Below are 17,586 nucleotides of genomic sequence, written 5' to 3' on the forward strand. Positions count from 1 at the left end.
TGGGAGCCAATTACGTGCCGCTGATATCACAAGCTGTTTAATCCCCTCCCACCACTGTTTGCTCTAAGCATCAATATCAAAAGAATAAAATAATATAATAAAACAATAAAATAAAAGAACACACCCACACACACATACACACAAGCATGGTGTTAGTAAAATGCATGGGAAAAATGAAGAAAATGAAAGAAACAAACACACACAACACACACCACACCACATACCAGAATGGGGGATGGAGGGTGAGGGAGGTTCTCATTCAAACATACATATGTGACAAACAGTATCATTAAAAAGAGCAAATTACACAACACATGGTATAAGGTGGGAAAGGTAATGTTTTTTGAAAGTGGTTGGGCAATGGTGTTGTTTAACTGTTTCTGGGAGTAAGTTCCGTAGGGTGGCACCTGAGTAAACCAGACTGGATTTGAACAAGTCAATTCTTGGGAATGGGGGGGGGGGGGGAAGAGAGAGAGAGAGAGAGAGAGAGAGAGAGAGAGAGAGAGAGAGAGAGAGAGAGAGAGAGAACAAAGGTGGATCAAAGGTGGAACAGAATTCAAGACAGGGAAGAGAACGAACAAACGGTTTTATTCAAATAAAAGCCAAAGCCCCTCCCTCATGACAGGGAAGAGAGAGAGAGAGAGAGAGAAAACAAAGGTGGATCAAAGGTGGAACAGAATTCAAGACAGGGAAAGTATAAGAGAGAAAACAAACAAACAAACAAATTCTTATTTTAAGAGGGTAAAGGAGTAAGCACTATGTGCTTGTTTACATCTGTCCATCTGGGCAAGAACAATAACAACAACACACACAAAGAGACAGAGAGAACAAAGCTGGAACACAATGCCAGAGAGGGAAGGTGAGAGAGGGAGAGAGACAGAGAGAGAAAAAGAGAGAGAGAGACAGAGAGAGAGAGAAAAAACAAAGCTGGAACAGAAGTCTGAAGGGAAGGTGAGAGAGAATTAAGTTGAAACACAATCCCAGAGGGGCTGCAACGCCCACTTTTATGTATGAGTATCAAGTGGGCTTTTATGTGTACGACAGTGTTTACCCTGCCATACGGGCAGCTATACTCCATTTTTTAGGGGTGTGCATGCTGGCTGTGTTCTGGTTTCCATAACCTACAGAACACTAATACAGATTACAGGATTACAGGGTTTTCAGCATGCATAGCGTGATATACACACGATAGGGGTTCAGGCGCTAGCAGGTCTGTACATATGTTGACCTGGGAGATCAGAAAATTCTCAAGAGCCTAATTATAATTGGGTATTTGTTAACATCCCTCAAAAAGAAAAAGACAAAGGAATTTGTAACTAGCAACGATGGATGAGAAGGAGAAAAGAAAAAAAACAAGAACAAATGACAACACAGAAGAGGAAGAAATAACATCAACAGAAACCTAACAGCACAGGAACGAATGCTGCAGACAAAAATCACGCCAGAGAGAAAACAGAAAGAAGACAGGAGAGAAAGTCTGTGGTTACGTCACCCACCCCTGCTGGGTTGTACCCCTCCCCTCCTTCCCAGGTGTCACCTGACACCATCCACACAGTCACATCTCACTGGAATCAGTTTTTTGCTTTCATGACTGGGTCCGCTGGCCAATAATACAAACTTACAAGGTTTGGTTCAGTGCAGTGACTTCCCTTAAGTCCAGGCAATAGTTTTAAGGGTTGTTCCACAACCAGTACGAGGAGAGAGCAACAATGTTTCATCTTCATGGCGTACTTCAACTGACATGTGTCTGACACACGTTGGTTACAACACACACACACACATGCTACACAAAGACAATGCTCTGCAAACTGACCACCAGCTATTATGAATTACAGACAAAGCACACAGAGATGAAATACCTCTATGCCGGTGACTCCCAGGGCTGCCTCGATGTTCTGGGTCATTCGGAATGGAACTCTCTCTGGCACTCTCAGATTCTTCCCTTTCTCAAAGCACACATTGTAGTCAATGTGCACCACCTGAAAATTAAACACTTTGTTAATATCTGGAAACAGAACCATTTTGTCTGCAGGTGTATGCATTTTACTATCAAAGTAGATCTTACAATGGTCAACTCTTGCTGCTCTGGGTTCTTTTAAGCGTGGAATGTGCATGCTGCAAATACCTGCGGGAGTTTATCGGCCATAACTACTTTCGTTTTCTCCACATAGGCGGGTAGTAGTTTGCACAGGACAGGAATCGGACTCCCTGCCAGAGTCTGCACTAGTGGGTCACGGTCAAGTATGCGTAGTTAAATGGGACTTAAGTTTATCTTCCCATCCGAAAGACTAACACCATAAGCACCACTCAATGTCTGGTGGAGGAGGGGACTAAAAAAACAAACGGCACTGATGCTTGATTTGTAGTTGAGGATTCTACCACTGGTTAAAAAAATCCACATGCATCCACACCCACATATATACCTCTGCACAGAACCACAAGCAGACTGACATCCAATTCTTTATACACATAGCAGGCTCTCTAAGTGCCTTCCTTTAAACAATATGTATACAAGATTGCACAACTGCATAAATCAACACATGAAGATATACAAGAACACACACACACACACACACACACACACACACACACACACAAATAATGTACACACTAAGACAATCCAAATTACAAATACAAACCTCAAAATATCCACTACACACATGCACACAAAACATACTCGCAGTCACACACACAGTACACACCCACCCACAAGCACACATACTACATGGAGACCACTGTCACAAGAGGGGGAAAGAAGTGGGGTGGTAACTGTGAGCTGGTAGGAGACAGACAATGGTGCGTCACATCCATGTGACCGGTGTCATATAAACCTAAAGGTACCACGACAAAGTATTCTGTTCTCTTCTATTCTATTCCTTTTTTTTCTTTTTTTTTCTTTTTTTTAAAATTTTTTTTACTTTTTTTTTAAAAATTTTACTACTACTACTACTACCTTTTTCTATATTATTTATTTATTTATTTATGTAAGCTTATCTATTATTTATTCCCCCTTTTTTTTCTTTTTCTTTTTTTTTTTTCTCAAGGCCTGACTAAGCGCGTTGGGTTACGCTGCTGGTCAGGAATCTACTTGGCAGATGTGGTGTAGCGTATATGGTTTTGTCCTGAACGCAGTGAAGCCTTCTTGAGCTACTGAAACTGAAACTGAAACTATTCCAGTCCCTGTAGTTACGTACTGACCTCCCCAGTAGCCAGGTCTACCAGAACGTTGTCCAGGTGCCGGTCCCCAAGACCAATGATGTAGCCAATCATGGACATCACTGCCGTGGAGCGAGAGTAGGTCTGAACCATCTGCCACCACTCCCCGGCCCCTCCGCTGGCACACCACAGTTCTCTGCAACACAAACCATTTGTGCAACGGTCACTTCTCCAGACATAATGATAACAACAAAGGTATTGTAGTGTAGTGTAGTGTAGTGTAGTGTACTGTACTGTACTGCAGTGTAGTGTTTTACTCTTTGTCACATCACATTTCTCTGTGTGAGATTCAGGCTACTCACTCCAGGGAGAGTGTGTCGCTACAGTGCAGTGCCACCCCTTCTTTTCTTTCTTTTTTTTGTATTCATGTTACACTTAATCATGTGCGAAACAAATACACCAGTCACCTTTCAAGCCATAATAAAACAAAAGGATATATACATAGCACTTTATCTTGTGCAACGATAAATCACACAATGGTAACAAAGGTATTTGTTTAACGCTCAATCTTGTGCAGAGTTAAATCAAAGTGCTTGCACACCGTTATTCATAGGAAAGCATTACTCAGATTCAGAAGGACGGAAATCTAAAGCTAAAATATTTAATAACTAAACAACCAGTCACTTGACCAGCAAGTCATCAGCATTGTCACAGTGTTCCATAACTTAATAACCAGACATTCACTTGGCCAGCAAGTCATCAGCACTGTCACAGTGTTCCATAACTAAATAGCCGGACACTCGCTTGGCCAGCAAGTCATCAGCACTGTCACAGTGTTCCATAACTAAATAACCAGACACTCACTTGGCCAGCAAGTCATCAGCATTGTTACAGTGTTCCATAACTAAATAACCAGACATTCACTTGGCCAGCAAGTCATCAGCATTGTTACAGTGTTCCATGACTAAATAACCAGACACTCACTTGGCCAGCAAGTCATCAGCACTGTCACAGTGTTCCATGACTAAATAACCAGACACTCACTTGGCCAGCAAGTCGTCAGCACTGTCACAGTGTTCCATGACTAAATAACCAGACACTCACTTGGCCAGCAAGTCGTCAGCACTGTCACAGTGTTCTATAACTAAACAGCTGGACACTCACTTGGCCAGCAGGTCTTCAGGAGTGTCATCCATCAGGTCCTCCAACACTTTGCGAAGTGTGGACAGTGGCCACTCCTTTCGGTTGTGGTCCGTTGCCTCCATCCCCTGAACATCAAAACAGTGTTGGAAAATCACAGAAAGAACAACTCCGTCTATTGCTATATGCACACAGCATGATAAAGAACACTTGGCCATATCATGCATGTCAGCTATATCAGCACATTAAACATCAAGAAGGCTGTGCAACAGTATAGAGGCTCCTTATTCCCTGCATGTTCATCATCTGTTCTTGTAGAAGCAAAACACAATGAGACATTTTTTCATGCTTTATTCTCATGTTGTTTGATACAAACATACAGGAAACATCTTGTATACTGTTATTTTCTCTCTTTCTCTCGTTCTGCTAGTGCTCTTTCAGTCAGGTGCACAATCGGTGATCTTTTGATTAAAGGTGGAGTATTTTATTTGACTTATTTCTGAAAAAAAATGTAACATAATTTTTCACTTCCAAAAAGTATTTCTGTTCAGAAGACAAAAAAGACCTTGTTAAAAAGTCCACTTTTTATTTTTGCTAAAAGTGTGTTTAAAAAATGCCAATCGCCTGTCTGTAAACTGGTTAAAGAGTACTGACCTTCTCTTTGAGAGCTGGGTTGAGTTTGCTGTAGTAGATTTCACTGGGACGTGGGACAGGAGCAGCTGTGTTGGTGTTGCCACTCGTGTTCGCTGATGCCCCAGGCTACAACATACCACAATGTGTGCCACTGAAGAATACGGATAAGGTGAGGCTCAATGCTTGGCTTTACATCAGAGACTGACATAAATATGCTGTCAGTTGGGCCACAAGCAAAGTGAGAACTGTTGATGATCAATGATTTCTCCACTGCAATGGGAATTCATTCACAGCTTAGTCTTTTGTGAAGGATAATGACTCTCAAGCTAGGAGGCAAAATAGGAATGGCTCAGTGCTGCAGCTGTGGGGACTAGCTGGCCTTTGGGGATCATCCCAACGTCAACTGTCCTTTCGCCCTCTTGGCTGACACAGTGGGGATTCTTCTTCTTCTTCTTCATTCGTGGGCTGCAACTCCCACATTCACACGTATGTACACGAGTGGGCTTTTACGTGTATGACTGTTTTTTACTCCCCCATGTAGGCAGCCATACTCTGTTTTTGTGGGTGCGTATGCTGGTTATGTTCTTGTTTCCATAAACCCTCTGAATGTTGACATGATTACAGGATCTTTAACGTGCGTATTTGATCTTCTGCTTGCGTATACGCATGAAGGGGGTTCCGGCACAAGCAGGTCTGCACATGTGGTGACGTGGGAGATCAGAAAAATCTCCACCCTTTACCCACCAGGCGCCGTTACCGAGATTCGAACACAGGACCCTCAGATTGGAAGTCCAATGCTTTAACCACTCGGCTACTGCGCCCGTCAGTTGGGATATAACCAGGGCAAGACACTCTCCACTATGATCAAATTCTAGATATACCGGACAGCACTTGCCTCAATTCTAGATATACCAGACAGCACCTGCCTCCCCTGCTGTTCTGATGGTCATAGACGGTCATGTCTGACTATCATACAAGGGTGAGGTAACAACTAAGATACAGAAAGGTTATTAGAATAGTGTGAGACTGAGCTTAGAGAGGTTAGTGAAGGATCTGGTGGAACAAAGATAAAATCACATGGGTATATTGACACATGGTTGTGTTGCACTCGGTGAACTAAAACCAAAATAGTAGTTGTTAGCTAAAGGTCAAGTAGAAAAGGATCAAGCTGAACTAAGATAAAATCTCATGGGTATAATAATGTTGCATTTGGTTGGAATGGACTGAGTCTGTCAATTGGAGAGTGAGTTTTGAGCTGGTCTTCCTCAAGAGACATATGACATGTGGAAAGACAGTGAAGGTGGGTGGGGTTGGAGAAACATATTATGACTTTGCATTTCCTATGTCTGATTTGCAACTCACTGGTAGATTTATATCTTAGAATGTATGACTATGAACTTGTGAATTTACTTCTTCCTGAACTGAGAGACAGACAGACAGACAGACAGACAGACAGAGACAGACAGAGAGAGACAGAAAGACAGAGAGAGATTTATGCCTTTGAATGTATGAACATGTAAATATACCCCTTCCTGAATAATGAGTGAGAGCCAGTGAGAGTGAGTGTGATGTGTGTGTGCATTTGTGTGTGTGTGTGTGTGTGTGTGTGTGTGTGTGTGTGTATGCATGCGCGCGCATATGTCTGTGGGTGGGTGTTGTGTGTTTACAGTTGCAAAGATTTAGATAAACAGAACAGCTAATGATCACGACCTGAACATTTCTGAAGACAAGAAACAGATAAACAGAAACAATCCACAGAATTGCAACACCTCAAAACACCTTGTTTTTCTCACCAAGCATGCAAGCCCCCGTCCATGTGTGTGAACATATGTAACCAGTCAGTGAGGGAAGCTTAACTCACCTTCAGAGTCTGGGCATAGGCCTCTCTTTGCTGCCACTTCTTGTAGAGGCTGAAGAGCGGAGTGGCCCCTTCCACCCACTGGATCAGACCAGAGCGTGGGCCAAGCGGGGTCACAGAGTAGTGGCGGGCACGGTACTCCATGCGCTTCCCCTGGCCTCTGCACAACCCAAACACCATCAGTTAGGGCTGGACTATTCTGTGTTAACACTCCCTGTCTTGAGAGTCAAGTATATTCATTCAGTCTCATGGATCAATTGTGCGGGTGATCTTACAAGCAGTTGTGTGTGCACACACATTCATACCCACATACCTTCACACACACCCTGCATATGAGAATTCAGTTTCATTGCTTTCATTTATTCTTTCTGACAATAAATGGCTGAACATTTGTCGCAGCAACATCAACAAACAAAAGCAGTGTTTACCAACTACAACATACAAAGTTCAAGACTCCAATTTCCACACAACACTGAATAATTCTCAGTTTCTACCCAGCTCCAACACCCAACACTTTAAACACGCAACCTCTTAACATGTAGGTAATAAACAAGCAAGACAGAATTATTTGATCTTTATCTTGATATATGAAGTTCTGGAGATATGACAAAGGGCCAAGGAGAAGAGTGAGGTTAGGATGAATAACTATGAGTGAGAATATCGCAGATTCTATTCTAATTATTCTTTAACTGTGCACAGACACAGAGACAGCAAAATCCTTTTTGATAAAACACCACACACACACACACACACACACACACACGCTCACGTACACAAAGCTTAACACTAGAAGCAAATGTTAACACTGACCTGCTTGCACTGACAAACATGTTGTTGACAATGGACAGGAACTGCATGATTCTCTCATCCAAGTGAAGATCTTCCAGCCCCTTGAACAGGTAGGGGTGCCTGCAGACACAGACGCATTGGTAATATTCATCAGTGTGGTCTCATTTCCCACGGTTCATAAGGTTGTTAGGTCCGGACATGGCTGCTACAAGAGTCTCTCTTATTATGATTCACAGTTCAATCAATGTTTCCAATTTCATGAAATAAAATGAAGCTTCAATGCAGGTGTGAAAGCTTAACATCATTCTGTGTTAATTCATGGCAAAGGAATTAATAGGAAATTTTCTATCTAAAATTACGTTTAAATAACATACTTACCATGACCCAACTAGTGCAGACTCCAGCAGGGGTCTGACATTCCTGTTCTGTGCAAACTACTATCCGCCTATGCGGAGAAAACGAAACTACGGCCGATAACCTCCGGAAGTAGGTAACCTCCCCTTTGTCCCGCTGGCTAGCGCCCTCTTTTTCCAGCAGCCATTATGACTCCTGTTCCTGTGCTCTTCATACAGCTAAGTTTTTTTGTATTTTCTGTCTGTCTGTTGATTCTCTGGCGTTCTTGTTTTTTTGTCAAATTTTGTCTTCAACCAGGTCACATAATTATATGGTTCGATTGGGAGATCGGGCCAAAATTAAGGCGTGATCACAATCGATTCGCGAACACTCTGGGCCCTCTACTTCTGGCCCTCTGAACAACGCCAACCCGCCGCCTCCTCCACTTCCTTCGCTCCCTCCGGTCGACTCCAGACCTCCACCACCTCCTGCACCTTCTCCGGCAACTTCTAGGGGTACGTTACCCTATACTCAGGTCAGTGGTGCCATTGATGCTAAGGAATTAATCACTGCTCAAGTTAAGAACGATGTATTCAATGTATCAACGATATTTTCATCTTTTTCCCCAACAAATATCAATCATACCTAAGATCTACTAATCACCATATTAACGAAACCAGTTCTGAGGATTTTATAGGAAATGATCTGGTGAACAGGCTGACATGTTTAATGTCCTCACCTCTTGCCATCAGAACCAATGAAGACCATTTTCTTTGGCTTGGTCTTGGTGGGAAGAATTTGTACAGTGTTGCACACCTTCTGTATTGTCACCATCTGAAAACATTTGGTTGAGGTATGTTAGTTACTCAGTACCCATGCACAGACGGAATGGAAAAGCTGAGTCATACTTTTCACACCCAGACATTCAAACAAAACAGACATGCATCATCCCTGTCACTCAAGGAGCTTTTCTGAATTTTCATGATCATGCACTTTGTGAGCTCTGTGAATATTTAGAATCCAGGTTTGTTACCACACTCCCACAAATACTATCATCTTTTTAGTAACAACTTCTACAAAACAATACAGTGCTACATTTAAGTATCCATTATTAGAATTGAACTGTTGGCAACAAACCACTACACTTCCAAAAAAAGAGAGAGAGAGAAAATGGCAAAAGGAATGTTACATGTACAAAACATGTTCAGAAGTTTGTCACAGGGCATTACGGAAGCAATGTACATGGAGTCCTCTGAAAAATGCACACACTTGTGTATACACACTCACACTCTCTCTCTCTCTCTCTCACACACACACACACACACACAACACACAACACACACAGATCCTGACCTGTCCAGGCAGTCCAATACCAGGCATAGGTATGAGGGATTTGGACAGAGCAGCCAGACGGGGGCTGATCTCATCAATCTTCAGCTGAAGGCTGCCACGCTTACTTGCCCTCTGCTGCAGACTGATGTACACCTGGACAAAAAAAAAAAAAAAGTACGATGACACTCTGCTGTACAGAACCACTCCATCCACAATGGCACCCAACTAGTTAGAACCACTCAGTCCATTATGCAGCGCCCACAGAAACTGACAGTCACATCTAAAGAAACAAAACAAAGGAAATTTTCTATCTAAAATTACGTTTAAATAACATACTTACCATGACCCAACTAGTACAGACTCCGGCAGGGGTCTGACATTCCTGTCCTGTGCAAACTACTATCCGCCTATGCAGAGAAAACGAAAGCAACTACGGCCGATAACCTCCCGGAAGTAGGTAACCTCCCCTTTGTCCCACTAGCTAGCGCCCTCTTTTTCCGGCAGCCATCATGACTCCTGTTCCTGTGCTCTTCATACGGCTAAGTTTTTTTCTTATTTTCTGCCTGTCTGTCGATTCTCTGGCGTTCTTGTTTCAATACATTCATCAATCATTTTCTTGAACAGCTAAGTGCTCCAGTTATCTTTGTATGTTGTGTTTAACCTGTATGAGACCACAGTGTCAAAATGTATCACTTTGTTCCTTTCAGAATTTATGTTCCTGCTGTCACACCCCCACCCACCCAGCTGGGTGCAGTATCTTTTCAGTTCTTGTTTTTCTAAGTTCTTTCATTCTTCACCTGAACCATTTTCATACAAAACCACCCAGTAAATGACAAAAATTACCGGCAATACTGTTATCAGAACTGAAATATACTCCATGTTATCTGACAAGTGCGTTCACTGCACTTCTCACCATCCCAGCTGTCACTGCATGCACCCCACCTGTTTGAAGAGGTGCCAGCTGGCGTGGGGGTGGCTGGGGTTGGAAGGGTTCTTCAGCCTGTCCAAGGCATTCTGAATCATCTCCCCGTATGTGGCCTGGAACCAGGCCTCGTGGGGAGTCTCTGGGGCCTGGGAGGTGATCTCATGCAGCCGCTCCATCGTGTACACAGTCTGAAACGCAGAAGATTTTTTTTTTTTTCACTGTCCACATACTTTTTCATCTTTCAAAGTGGTCTAACCCTTTCACTGCCGCTGATAAGTACGCTTGTTAGTGAAAGGCTGTCACGTCACTGAGACGAGACAGAGCTTACAGATCATGAAGGTGGTCAACATTCTTTCTATGGTCTTCTTCCTCTCGAGATTGCATTACTTTTGTTCAGCAAAATCAATCACACCATTGTCAGGTACACAGACAGCAGTAACTGCACTCAAAACTCATGCTGCACACTGATCTCATCTCATCAAAGTTCAGAAGTCATGGGATTAAACATTCATATCTTACATCTAACAGCTATGCATACATTTCCACAGGTTTCTTATATCAACAAACGAAATGACCACGTCACCAGATGTGAACATGCACATACACAGGTGGCCCCAGTCACCAACTTTTGACCTCAAGCCCCCACACACCCATGCCCGCCACCCCCCCCCCACTCCCCACCCCATCACCCAGGTTCCTAACAAGGACAGGGGTGGTGATGAACTCACAGGCTTGAGGATGGTGCGATGCTTCTCCCGGATGATGGCGGTCTTTTCCTGGCGGTTGAGGCCCTGGTTGAGGTTGACCTTGCGGATCTCTGTCTCCAGCTGGTTGAGGTGTCTCTGGACGTCTGAGTGGTGCTGGGTCAGGGTGCCCAGCCACAGCTCCTCCCACAGCAAGGTGACTCTGCGCAGCTCCATCACCATGCCCTCCACCTCGCTGATCATTCTGCACAGTGGACATCACACAATGGTGGTTGGCTGCATGTGTCGCTGCATGTCAACGTGTGTGTATAAAAGAGTGAGTTGTTGTTGTGTGTGTACATGAGCATATATAAGAGTGCTTGAGTTAATGCTGTGATGTTGTGTGTGTGTGTGTGTGTGTGTGTGTGTGTGTGTGCACAAGCCCATTTATATAAATACATACATAAGCTTGTATGTCTGTGTGTTAATGTGTGTGACTATCTTCCATGGTCCAACTCACTGCTCCAATGTCAGACAGTACTGTTAATTTAACACACACAACACTTTTACAGAGACATACAAACTAAAATACAGACACCAATGTGGTAACAGCCATACCTGGGATTATGCTGAGACAATGTGTCGACAACAGACGCCAAGCAGGACTGCAACATAGAGGTTGTGCTGTCGTCTCCATTGTCATCATCTTCATCATCCTCTTCTCCATCCATTCCTTCACCTTCTCCCTCCATCTCCTCCTCTGAGAGGTAGTTGCTCAGAATCTCTGCACACACACACACACACACACACACACACACACACACAGCAAAACCATTAATCTGCCTGTCTGTCTCGACCCCTATCCCCGTTTCTTTGTTTTTCTGAATATCACTCTTTCTCTAACTAATTGTTCTCATTTTGTCAGAGATGCCAACATACAAGACAGAAATCTGTGCAAGAATGTTGAAGATGGAAATGTTCCTATCAGATCTGAGCAGCTGGCATTGTGTGTTTAATAATATATTGAAGTACATAACAAGACAGGTGAAACAAGCAATAAGCTTTTTTCGATTTCCTTTACTCATAACTTAAGTATTCTGCATTTACACCAGCTGAATCTTCAAAGGTAGGAGAAGTATTGTGTCAGACTCTGCAAGATATCAGTGTCCTGTAGTCTTTTTTTTTTCTCTAGACAGTAACCATTTGCTTTGTTGAATGCTGATTCCTCCCAACCCTCCTGCCCATCCCATTTTCCTTCTGTCCCAGTCACCACCCTGTTCTGATGGACAGAACAACCTCATCCTCCCAGTACAGCCCTTCCCCTGACCGTTCCCTGTCTCCCCCACTTACTGCTCTCCTCTGTCACTTTGTTGTACACCTTGCCCGAGGTGCTGCCCACAATAGCCGGGTACACAATCAGGTGAGGGGCATCCTGGGCCACCCTGCACAGCAACTCTGACACACTCCGCCGCACGTAGTTCTCAGGGTGGCTCAGCCGGGCAAACAGCTGGGGGATGATGCCTGCCATGAAAACAAAAGCCAGCATGTAAGAAGCAGCACTGTTTGGGTGGCACATCAAAACAGTATGTAACATAGGACAGAAACCTGCAAAACCATGATGGCAAGACTCCTCGTCTTCTTTCTCAGTCTACTCAACATCGCACACATAGGAACCACTCACGCAGCATGTCCTCCACATCCATGTAGTTGTACAATTTAAAGGAACCACCTCAACAGCAGCGGGAGAAGAACACTGAAGACAAAGTGCGAAGTGGAAGTTCCCCACACCCATTACATAACACCCCTTTTATAACAGGGTGAAGCCCACTTCGAGAAACAAGAGCTCCTCCCAACCCCCCAAACTCGTGCCTGGACCTACCACTAAAGGCAAAGAGAAATGTATTTAACAACAAACTGAGCCAGAGTGGAAGCTGTCTTGCAGATGTGACTCACTCACCAGTTATTCTCAATCACCTCCATCTTTCCACTGAACAATAACAACAAAGAGACCAGCAACTTAAGCCTGAAGTATCTCAGAATGTCAATGGGGAAAGAAGCCGAGAGCCTAATATGAGGACTCCAGTCCCATGTGCAGCAAGCACTTAGCCCATGTAAAAGAACCCATGGCAGAATTGTCCCTGGCATAAATTCTGTATAAAAATTCACTTTGAAAGTAAAACAAATACATTTCCAGACATAAAAAAAATTTTAATAAGGTGCTGCACAGTGGCGACATGTTCTACCCAGCGAGAGCATCCCATATCTCACACAAATCTGTTGTGACAATATAAGTAATAACATACAATATATTCTACCAGACAGGCAAACAGTAAACCACACTGGCCTCAGTATGTGATATTAATGAGCCATGCAAGGAAAGTTTAGAAGAAGACCTTGCCAGAACCAAGTCACCAAGAGGAGAAAAGTAGGAGATCAAGCACTGCTGCCTACCTTTCCAAGGAGCAGTGGGTGTGTCAGCCAGTCCAGTTTCCAGCACTGTCTGTAGTTCCCAGGCATGTTTCACCAGCAGTCGCAGCAACCGCAATGTGGCGATGATGTTGCCGTCCTCATTCTCCTCTTCTTTGCTCTGGGCACACAGATGAATTATGTGTAACACGGCTATATCTGTCTTCCTCCCAGTCCTCTTCACACCATCTATTTTCTTCCCTCCTTCCCCCTTCCTTCTTGAGTTTCAATACATGTTTCTGCGCTGTCTGTACTGAACTCAAATATCAATTTATATATAACGTAGTACTGATTTGACCTCAGCTGTCTCATACTGTTCTGCATTAGCTGTGAGTCTATAGCATGATGTTTCTTGCCATGTGCATTGAAGTATCATAGCGTAAAACTGATACAAACTGACAAAGACGTGCACACATACACCCACACAACACTGATAAGTCTAAGTGGATAATTATTACCACAGCTGTCTCAACAAATTCACACACTCTCAATTACACACACACACACACAGCCCCTAACCTGGTCGTTGAGTTGCAGGAAAATGAAATAGGCACTAGCAGAGAGCTGGTAGAGGTGGTAGACCCTCTTCACCACCCCCTTCCACACATCCAGGAGCTGCTCCACACATTGGTCCCCTGCCAACTGCAGCGCCTCACAGCCCAGCAACAGCTGGCGCCGGGTCGTCTCCGTGCCGTCATCGTACAGGCTCTGCACAGCCATACCCTTTCACTCATTCCACCCCACAACTTCTGCGTTCACTCGTATGAACACGAGTGGGCTTTTACGTGTATGACCGTTTTTACTCTGCCATGTAGGCAGCCATACTCCGTTTTCGGGGGTGTGCATGCTGGGTATGTTCTCGTTTCCATAACCCACCGAACGCTGACATGGATTACAGGATCTTTAACGTGCGTATTTGATATTCTGCTTGCATATACACACGAAGGGGGTTCAGGCACTAGCAGGTCTGCACATATGTTGACCTGGGAGATCGTAAAAATCTCCACCCTTTACCCACCAGGCGCCGTCACCATGATTCGAACACGGGACCCTCAGATTGACAGTCCAACGCTTTAACCACTCGGCTATTGCGCCCGTCACACCCCACAACTACATGCCTGCTACAACTCCCCTGGACCAGCACTACATGAGACCACTGCAATTAAATGTAGGGCGGTTTTACTAAAACAGTGAAAATCAACGGGGAACTGTTGAATGAATCTGCTGAACCCTTTAACCCATTCTACCCCACAGCTACATGCCCACTATAACTCACCTGGACTACTGTAGTACAAGTAGGGTGGTTTACTAAAACAGGGAAAATCGATGGGGAACTGTTAAATGAATCTACTGAACCCTTTAACCCATTCTACCCCAGAGCTACATGCCCACTACAACTCCCCTGGACCAGCTCTACATGAGACTACTGTAGTACAAGTAGGGTGGTTTACTAAAACAGGGAAAATCGATGGGGAACTGTTGACTGAATCTGTTGAACATAGCTTCCTTTTCAAACTTCCAGAATCTGTTAATGGTTCAGTTTAGAACGCCAGCTGCACCAAGCAAGAATAAACAAATCCAGTACCAGAATACTTGTACCTGGTCCACAGGAGAAGTACTCATGGTACGAGTTAACTCATACCTGGAGTAGTAGTTGACACAGTAAAGGAATTCAGACCCCTGCCAGAGTCTGCACCAGTAGGTCATTGCATCGTCTGTGTTACTAAATAATGTTCTGATGAAAACAAAGAAAGGCTTGGAGGAGAACAGAAATACTGATTACCTGTAAAGAAATATATATGTGCATGAGGTTCCATGCTTATAAATTATCTCTGTAGTTCATATGGAAAAACCACAGCAGTAGCCTGCAGAATTCATAACACATTCAAAAAGAGAAGCCTCCTTTTAATAAAGCATACTGTCAAATCAGGCAGAAAATAAAGTCAAAAGGCATCAATGAATTCTAGTCATCAATGAAAAACTATCAAATACAAAATGTTTTCTAACTCCCAAAAACTGGTCATTTTCAATCCCCCAAAATTACAACCATCAATGAATGACCATACATCAGAAAATAAAACTAAAACATTCCAGTCTGACACACAAAAACCACAGTCACAAGAAACCAGAAGACACGATGAGGAAAAAAAAAAAAAAGAAGAAGAAAAATCCAACAGTGAGGGGAAAGAGAAGCAGTAGTGGAGGAGGAGGAGACAGCCAGCAGAACAGGTCCACAGTTACCCACCTGGTCCTGGTCACTGATGTCCTCTTCAGTGGTGTCCAGATCATGGACCTGGCTCAAGATCTCCATCACACGCTCCATGTCCTCTGGCCTCGTCCGCTGAACACATCCACATCACCATGTCACTTTGACGCCTTTCCTTACACACCCACACCAACATATTGCATTAACGCCTTCAATGCTCCAGGACAGAAATTTCCGTCCCCTTCTGGTGTGTGAAAAGTGCACCATGACGATATTTTCCGTCCATGTCATTGAAAGAATTTTCCTATTGCAAAATCATTAAATTCACGTGAAACAGTCATGACTGGATAATGCGCTCATTTTCCTTTGAGAAAAATATTGGTGAAAGGTAATTTCTTTTAGATGCTTGCATAATAGAATTTTTTTTTTTTTATCAAATCATGACCTTCCATGACCAAAATATCCCTTGGCAAATAGTTGTCACTGACTATAAAATAGGCTTGCCACTGAAAGGTTTAACACTTTTCCTTCCACACTCACACTGTGTCACTTTTAACACTTTTCCTTCCACAATGTGACATATAATAAGACAAGTGTCCAACTAACTTATGAAAATTACGCTGAAAAGGCAAAGTAAAGACAATAGTGCTTACTGCATACTGGACACACACACACACATGCATGTGCACACCACAAACATTCACACACGTACATGATTAAAATTTTAAAAAAACAAAGGCATTCATCTTCCTCTTCTAATTAGCTATTGCTTAACAACAATTAGCTATCATTTCCACAATGCTTATAACATTCACTGACACACAAACCATCCAACCTCCCTCTTCTCTCACCTTCAAATCCATGAACTTCCAACAAAGCAGAGCAATGCCTGTTAGCTATACATACAGTGTTACAGTATACTCAAAGAAAGAAAAAAGATTCGGACTTACTGGGGGCAATATTGAAGTCACTGCAGCCTTTTCTTCAGCAGATAATTCCACACTGCCTCGACTGCAAAAATAAGAGAGAAAACATTCAACAATCATCCTGGGTGTCTTGAGACATGGGTCTTATTTTCCACTTTATTGTAATGTCATTCAAGTCTCCTTCTTCTGCCTTAGTGGTCTAATGCTCCCACATTCACTGTGTGTATTAGTGGCCTTTAATGTGTATGGCCATTCTTACCCTATTGTTAGTCTCCTTCTTCTGCCTTAGTGGTCTAATGCTCCCACATTCACTGTGTGTATTAGTGGCCTTTAATGTGTAGGGCCACTCTTACCCTATTGTTTACACATCACATACCATTTTCAGGAATGTGCTTGTTGGGTATGTCTTTTATTATTTTCCGTAACCCACCAAATGCTGACACATAGAATGTAATCTTTAACATGAATATTATGTACAGCAGGTCTACACATATGTATGACATCAGAAAACCTTAACTCCACTCCTAATTAACCTAACAAGGGCCATGACTCTTGCATACTCTCATTCATGTGTGATTCAAATTTTATTGCGAATACATCCACATTTCCTTGTCTGTCTCTCTCTCACAAACACAAACACACACACACGCACACACACAAGCACACTGCACACAAACACATGTTCTTGCACTTTTTCCTCTCTTGTATACAAACCTCTCTCTCCCTGCCACACCACACCCAGCACACATACACACAACACACACATGCACCACAAACACACCACACACACAAACACGCACACCACAAGCACAACACACAGAAAACAAGCATACACACACACTACACATACTACCCACATACATACTGCCCCCCCACCCCCCACCCAACACAAACCCCTACTTCCCAAACGCATCAACACCTGCACACACCTGGCAGTGTCAACAGTCTTGCGGCCCCACTTGTAGCACCAGCCGGCAAGCAGGAACCAGGCCTTGGCCAGCCCGGGGCTCTCCATGGTGGCCAGGTGCAGCAGCCGACCCACCACCCTCTCCCCCTCAGCCACACTCCCCGTCTCCGTCAGCCCTACACTCTCTGCATTGGCAACCACTAAAATTACACCGTGAGAAATGCATGAGGGA

At 43.7% G+C, this 17,586-nt stretch overlaps 1 protein-coding gene across 1 annotated transcript in view; it reads right to left on the reverse strand.

Moving 5' to 3' along the window:
• LOC143292424 (serine/threonine-protein kinase SMG1-like) overlaps positions 1-17,586 on the reverse strand; it is a 102,276-nt gene that overhangs the window by 51,755 nt on the left and 32,935 nt on the right. Inside the window, exons 30-46 of the mRNA XM_076602692.1 lie at positions 17,377-17,539; positions 16,472-16,532; positions 15,561-15,656; positions 13,835-14,023; positions 13,301-13,436; positions 12,200-12,370; positions 11,468-11,633; positions 10,895-11,114; positions 10,184-10,354; positions 9,263-9,394; positions 8,649-8,743; positions 7,598-7,696; positions 6,791-6,947; positions 4,951-5,055; positions 4,321-4,424; positions 3,199-3,352; positions 1,860-1,979 (exon numbers count right to left, since the gene is read on the reverse strand). Of these exons, the coding sequence (XP_076458807.1) occupies positions 1,860-1,979; positions 3,199-3,352; positions 4,321-4,424; positions 4,951-5,055; positions 6,791-6,947; positions 7,598-7,696; positions 8,649-8,743; positions 9,263-9,394; positions 10,184-10,354; positions 10,895-11,114; positions 11,468-11,633; positions 12,200-12,370; positions 13,301-13,436; positions 13,835-14,023; positions 15,561-15,656; positions 16,472-16,532; positions 17,377-17,539 (2,339 nt within the window). The remainder of the gene's footprint in view (positions 1-1,859; positions 1,980-3,198; positions 3,353-4,320; positions 4,425-4,950; positions 5,056-6,790; positions 6,948-7,597; positions 7,697-8,648; positions 8,744-9,262; positions 9,395-10,183; positions 10,355-10,894; positions 11,115-11,467; positions 11,634-12,199; positions 12,371-13,300; positions 13,437-13,834; positions 14,024-15,560; positions 15,657-16,471; positions 16,533-17,376; positions 17,540-17,586) is intronic.

Source organism: Babylonia areolata, chromosome 18 (assembly GCF_041734735.1).
Source record: "Babylonia areolata isolate BAREFJ2019XMU chromosome 18, ASM4173473v1, whole genome shotgun sequence".
Taxonomy (NCBI): Eukaryota; Metazoa; Mollusca; class Gastropoda; order Neogastropoda; family Buccinidae; genus Babylonia; species Babylonia areolata.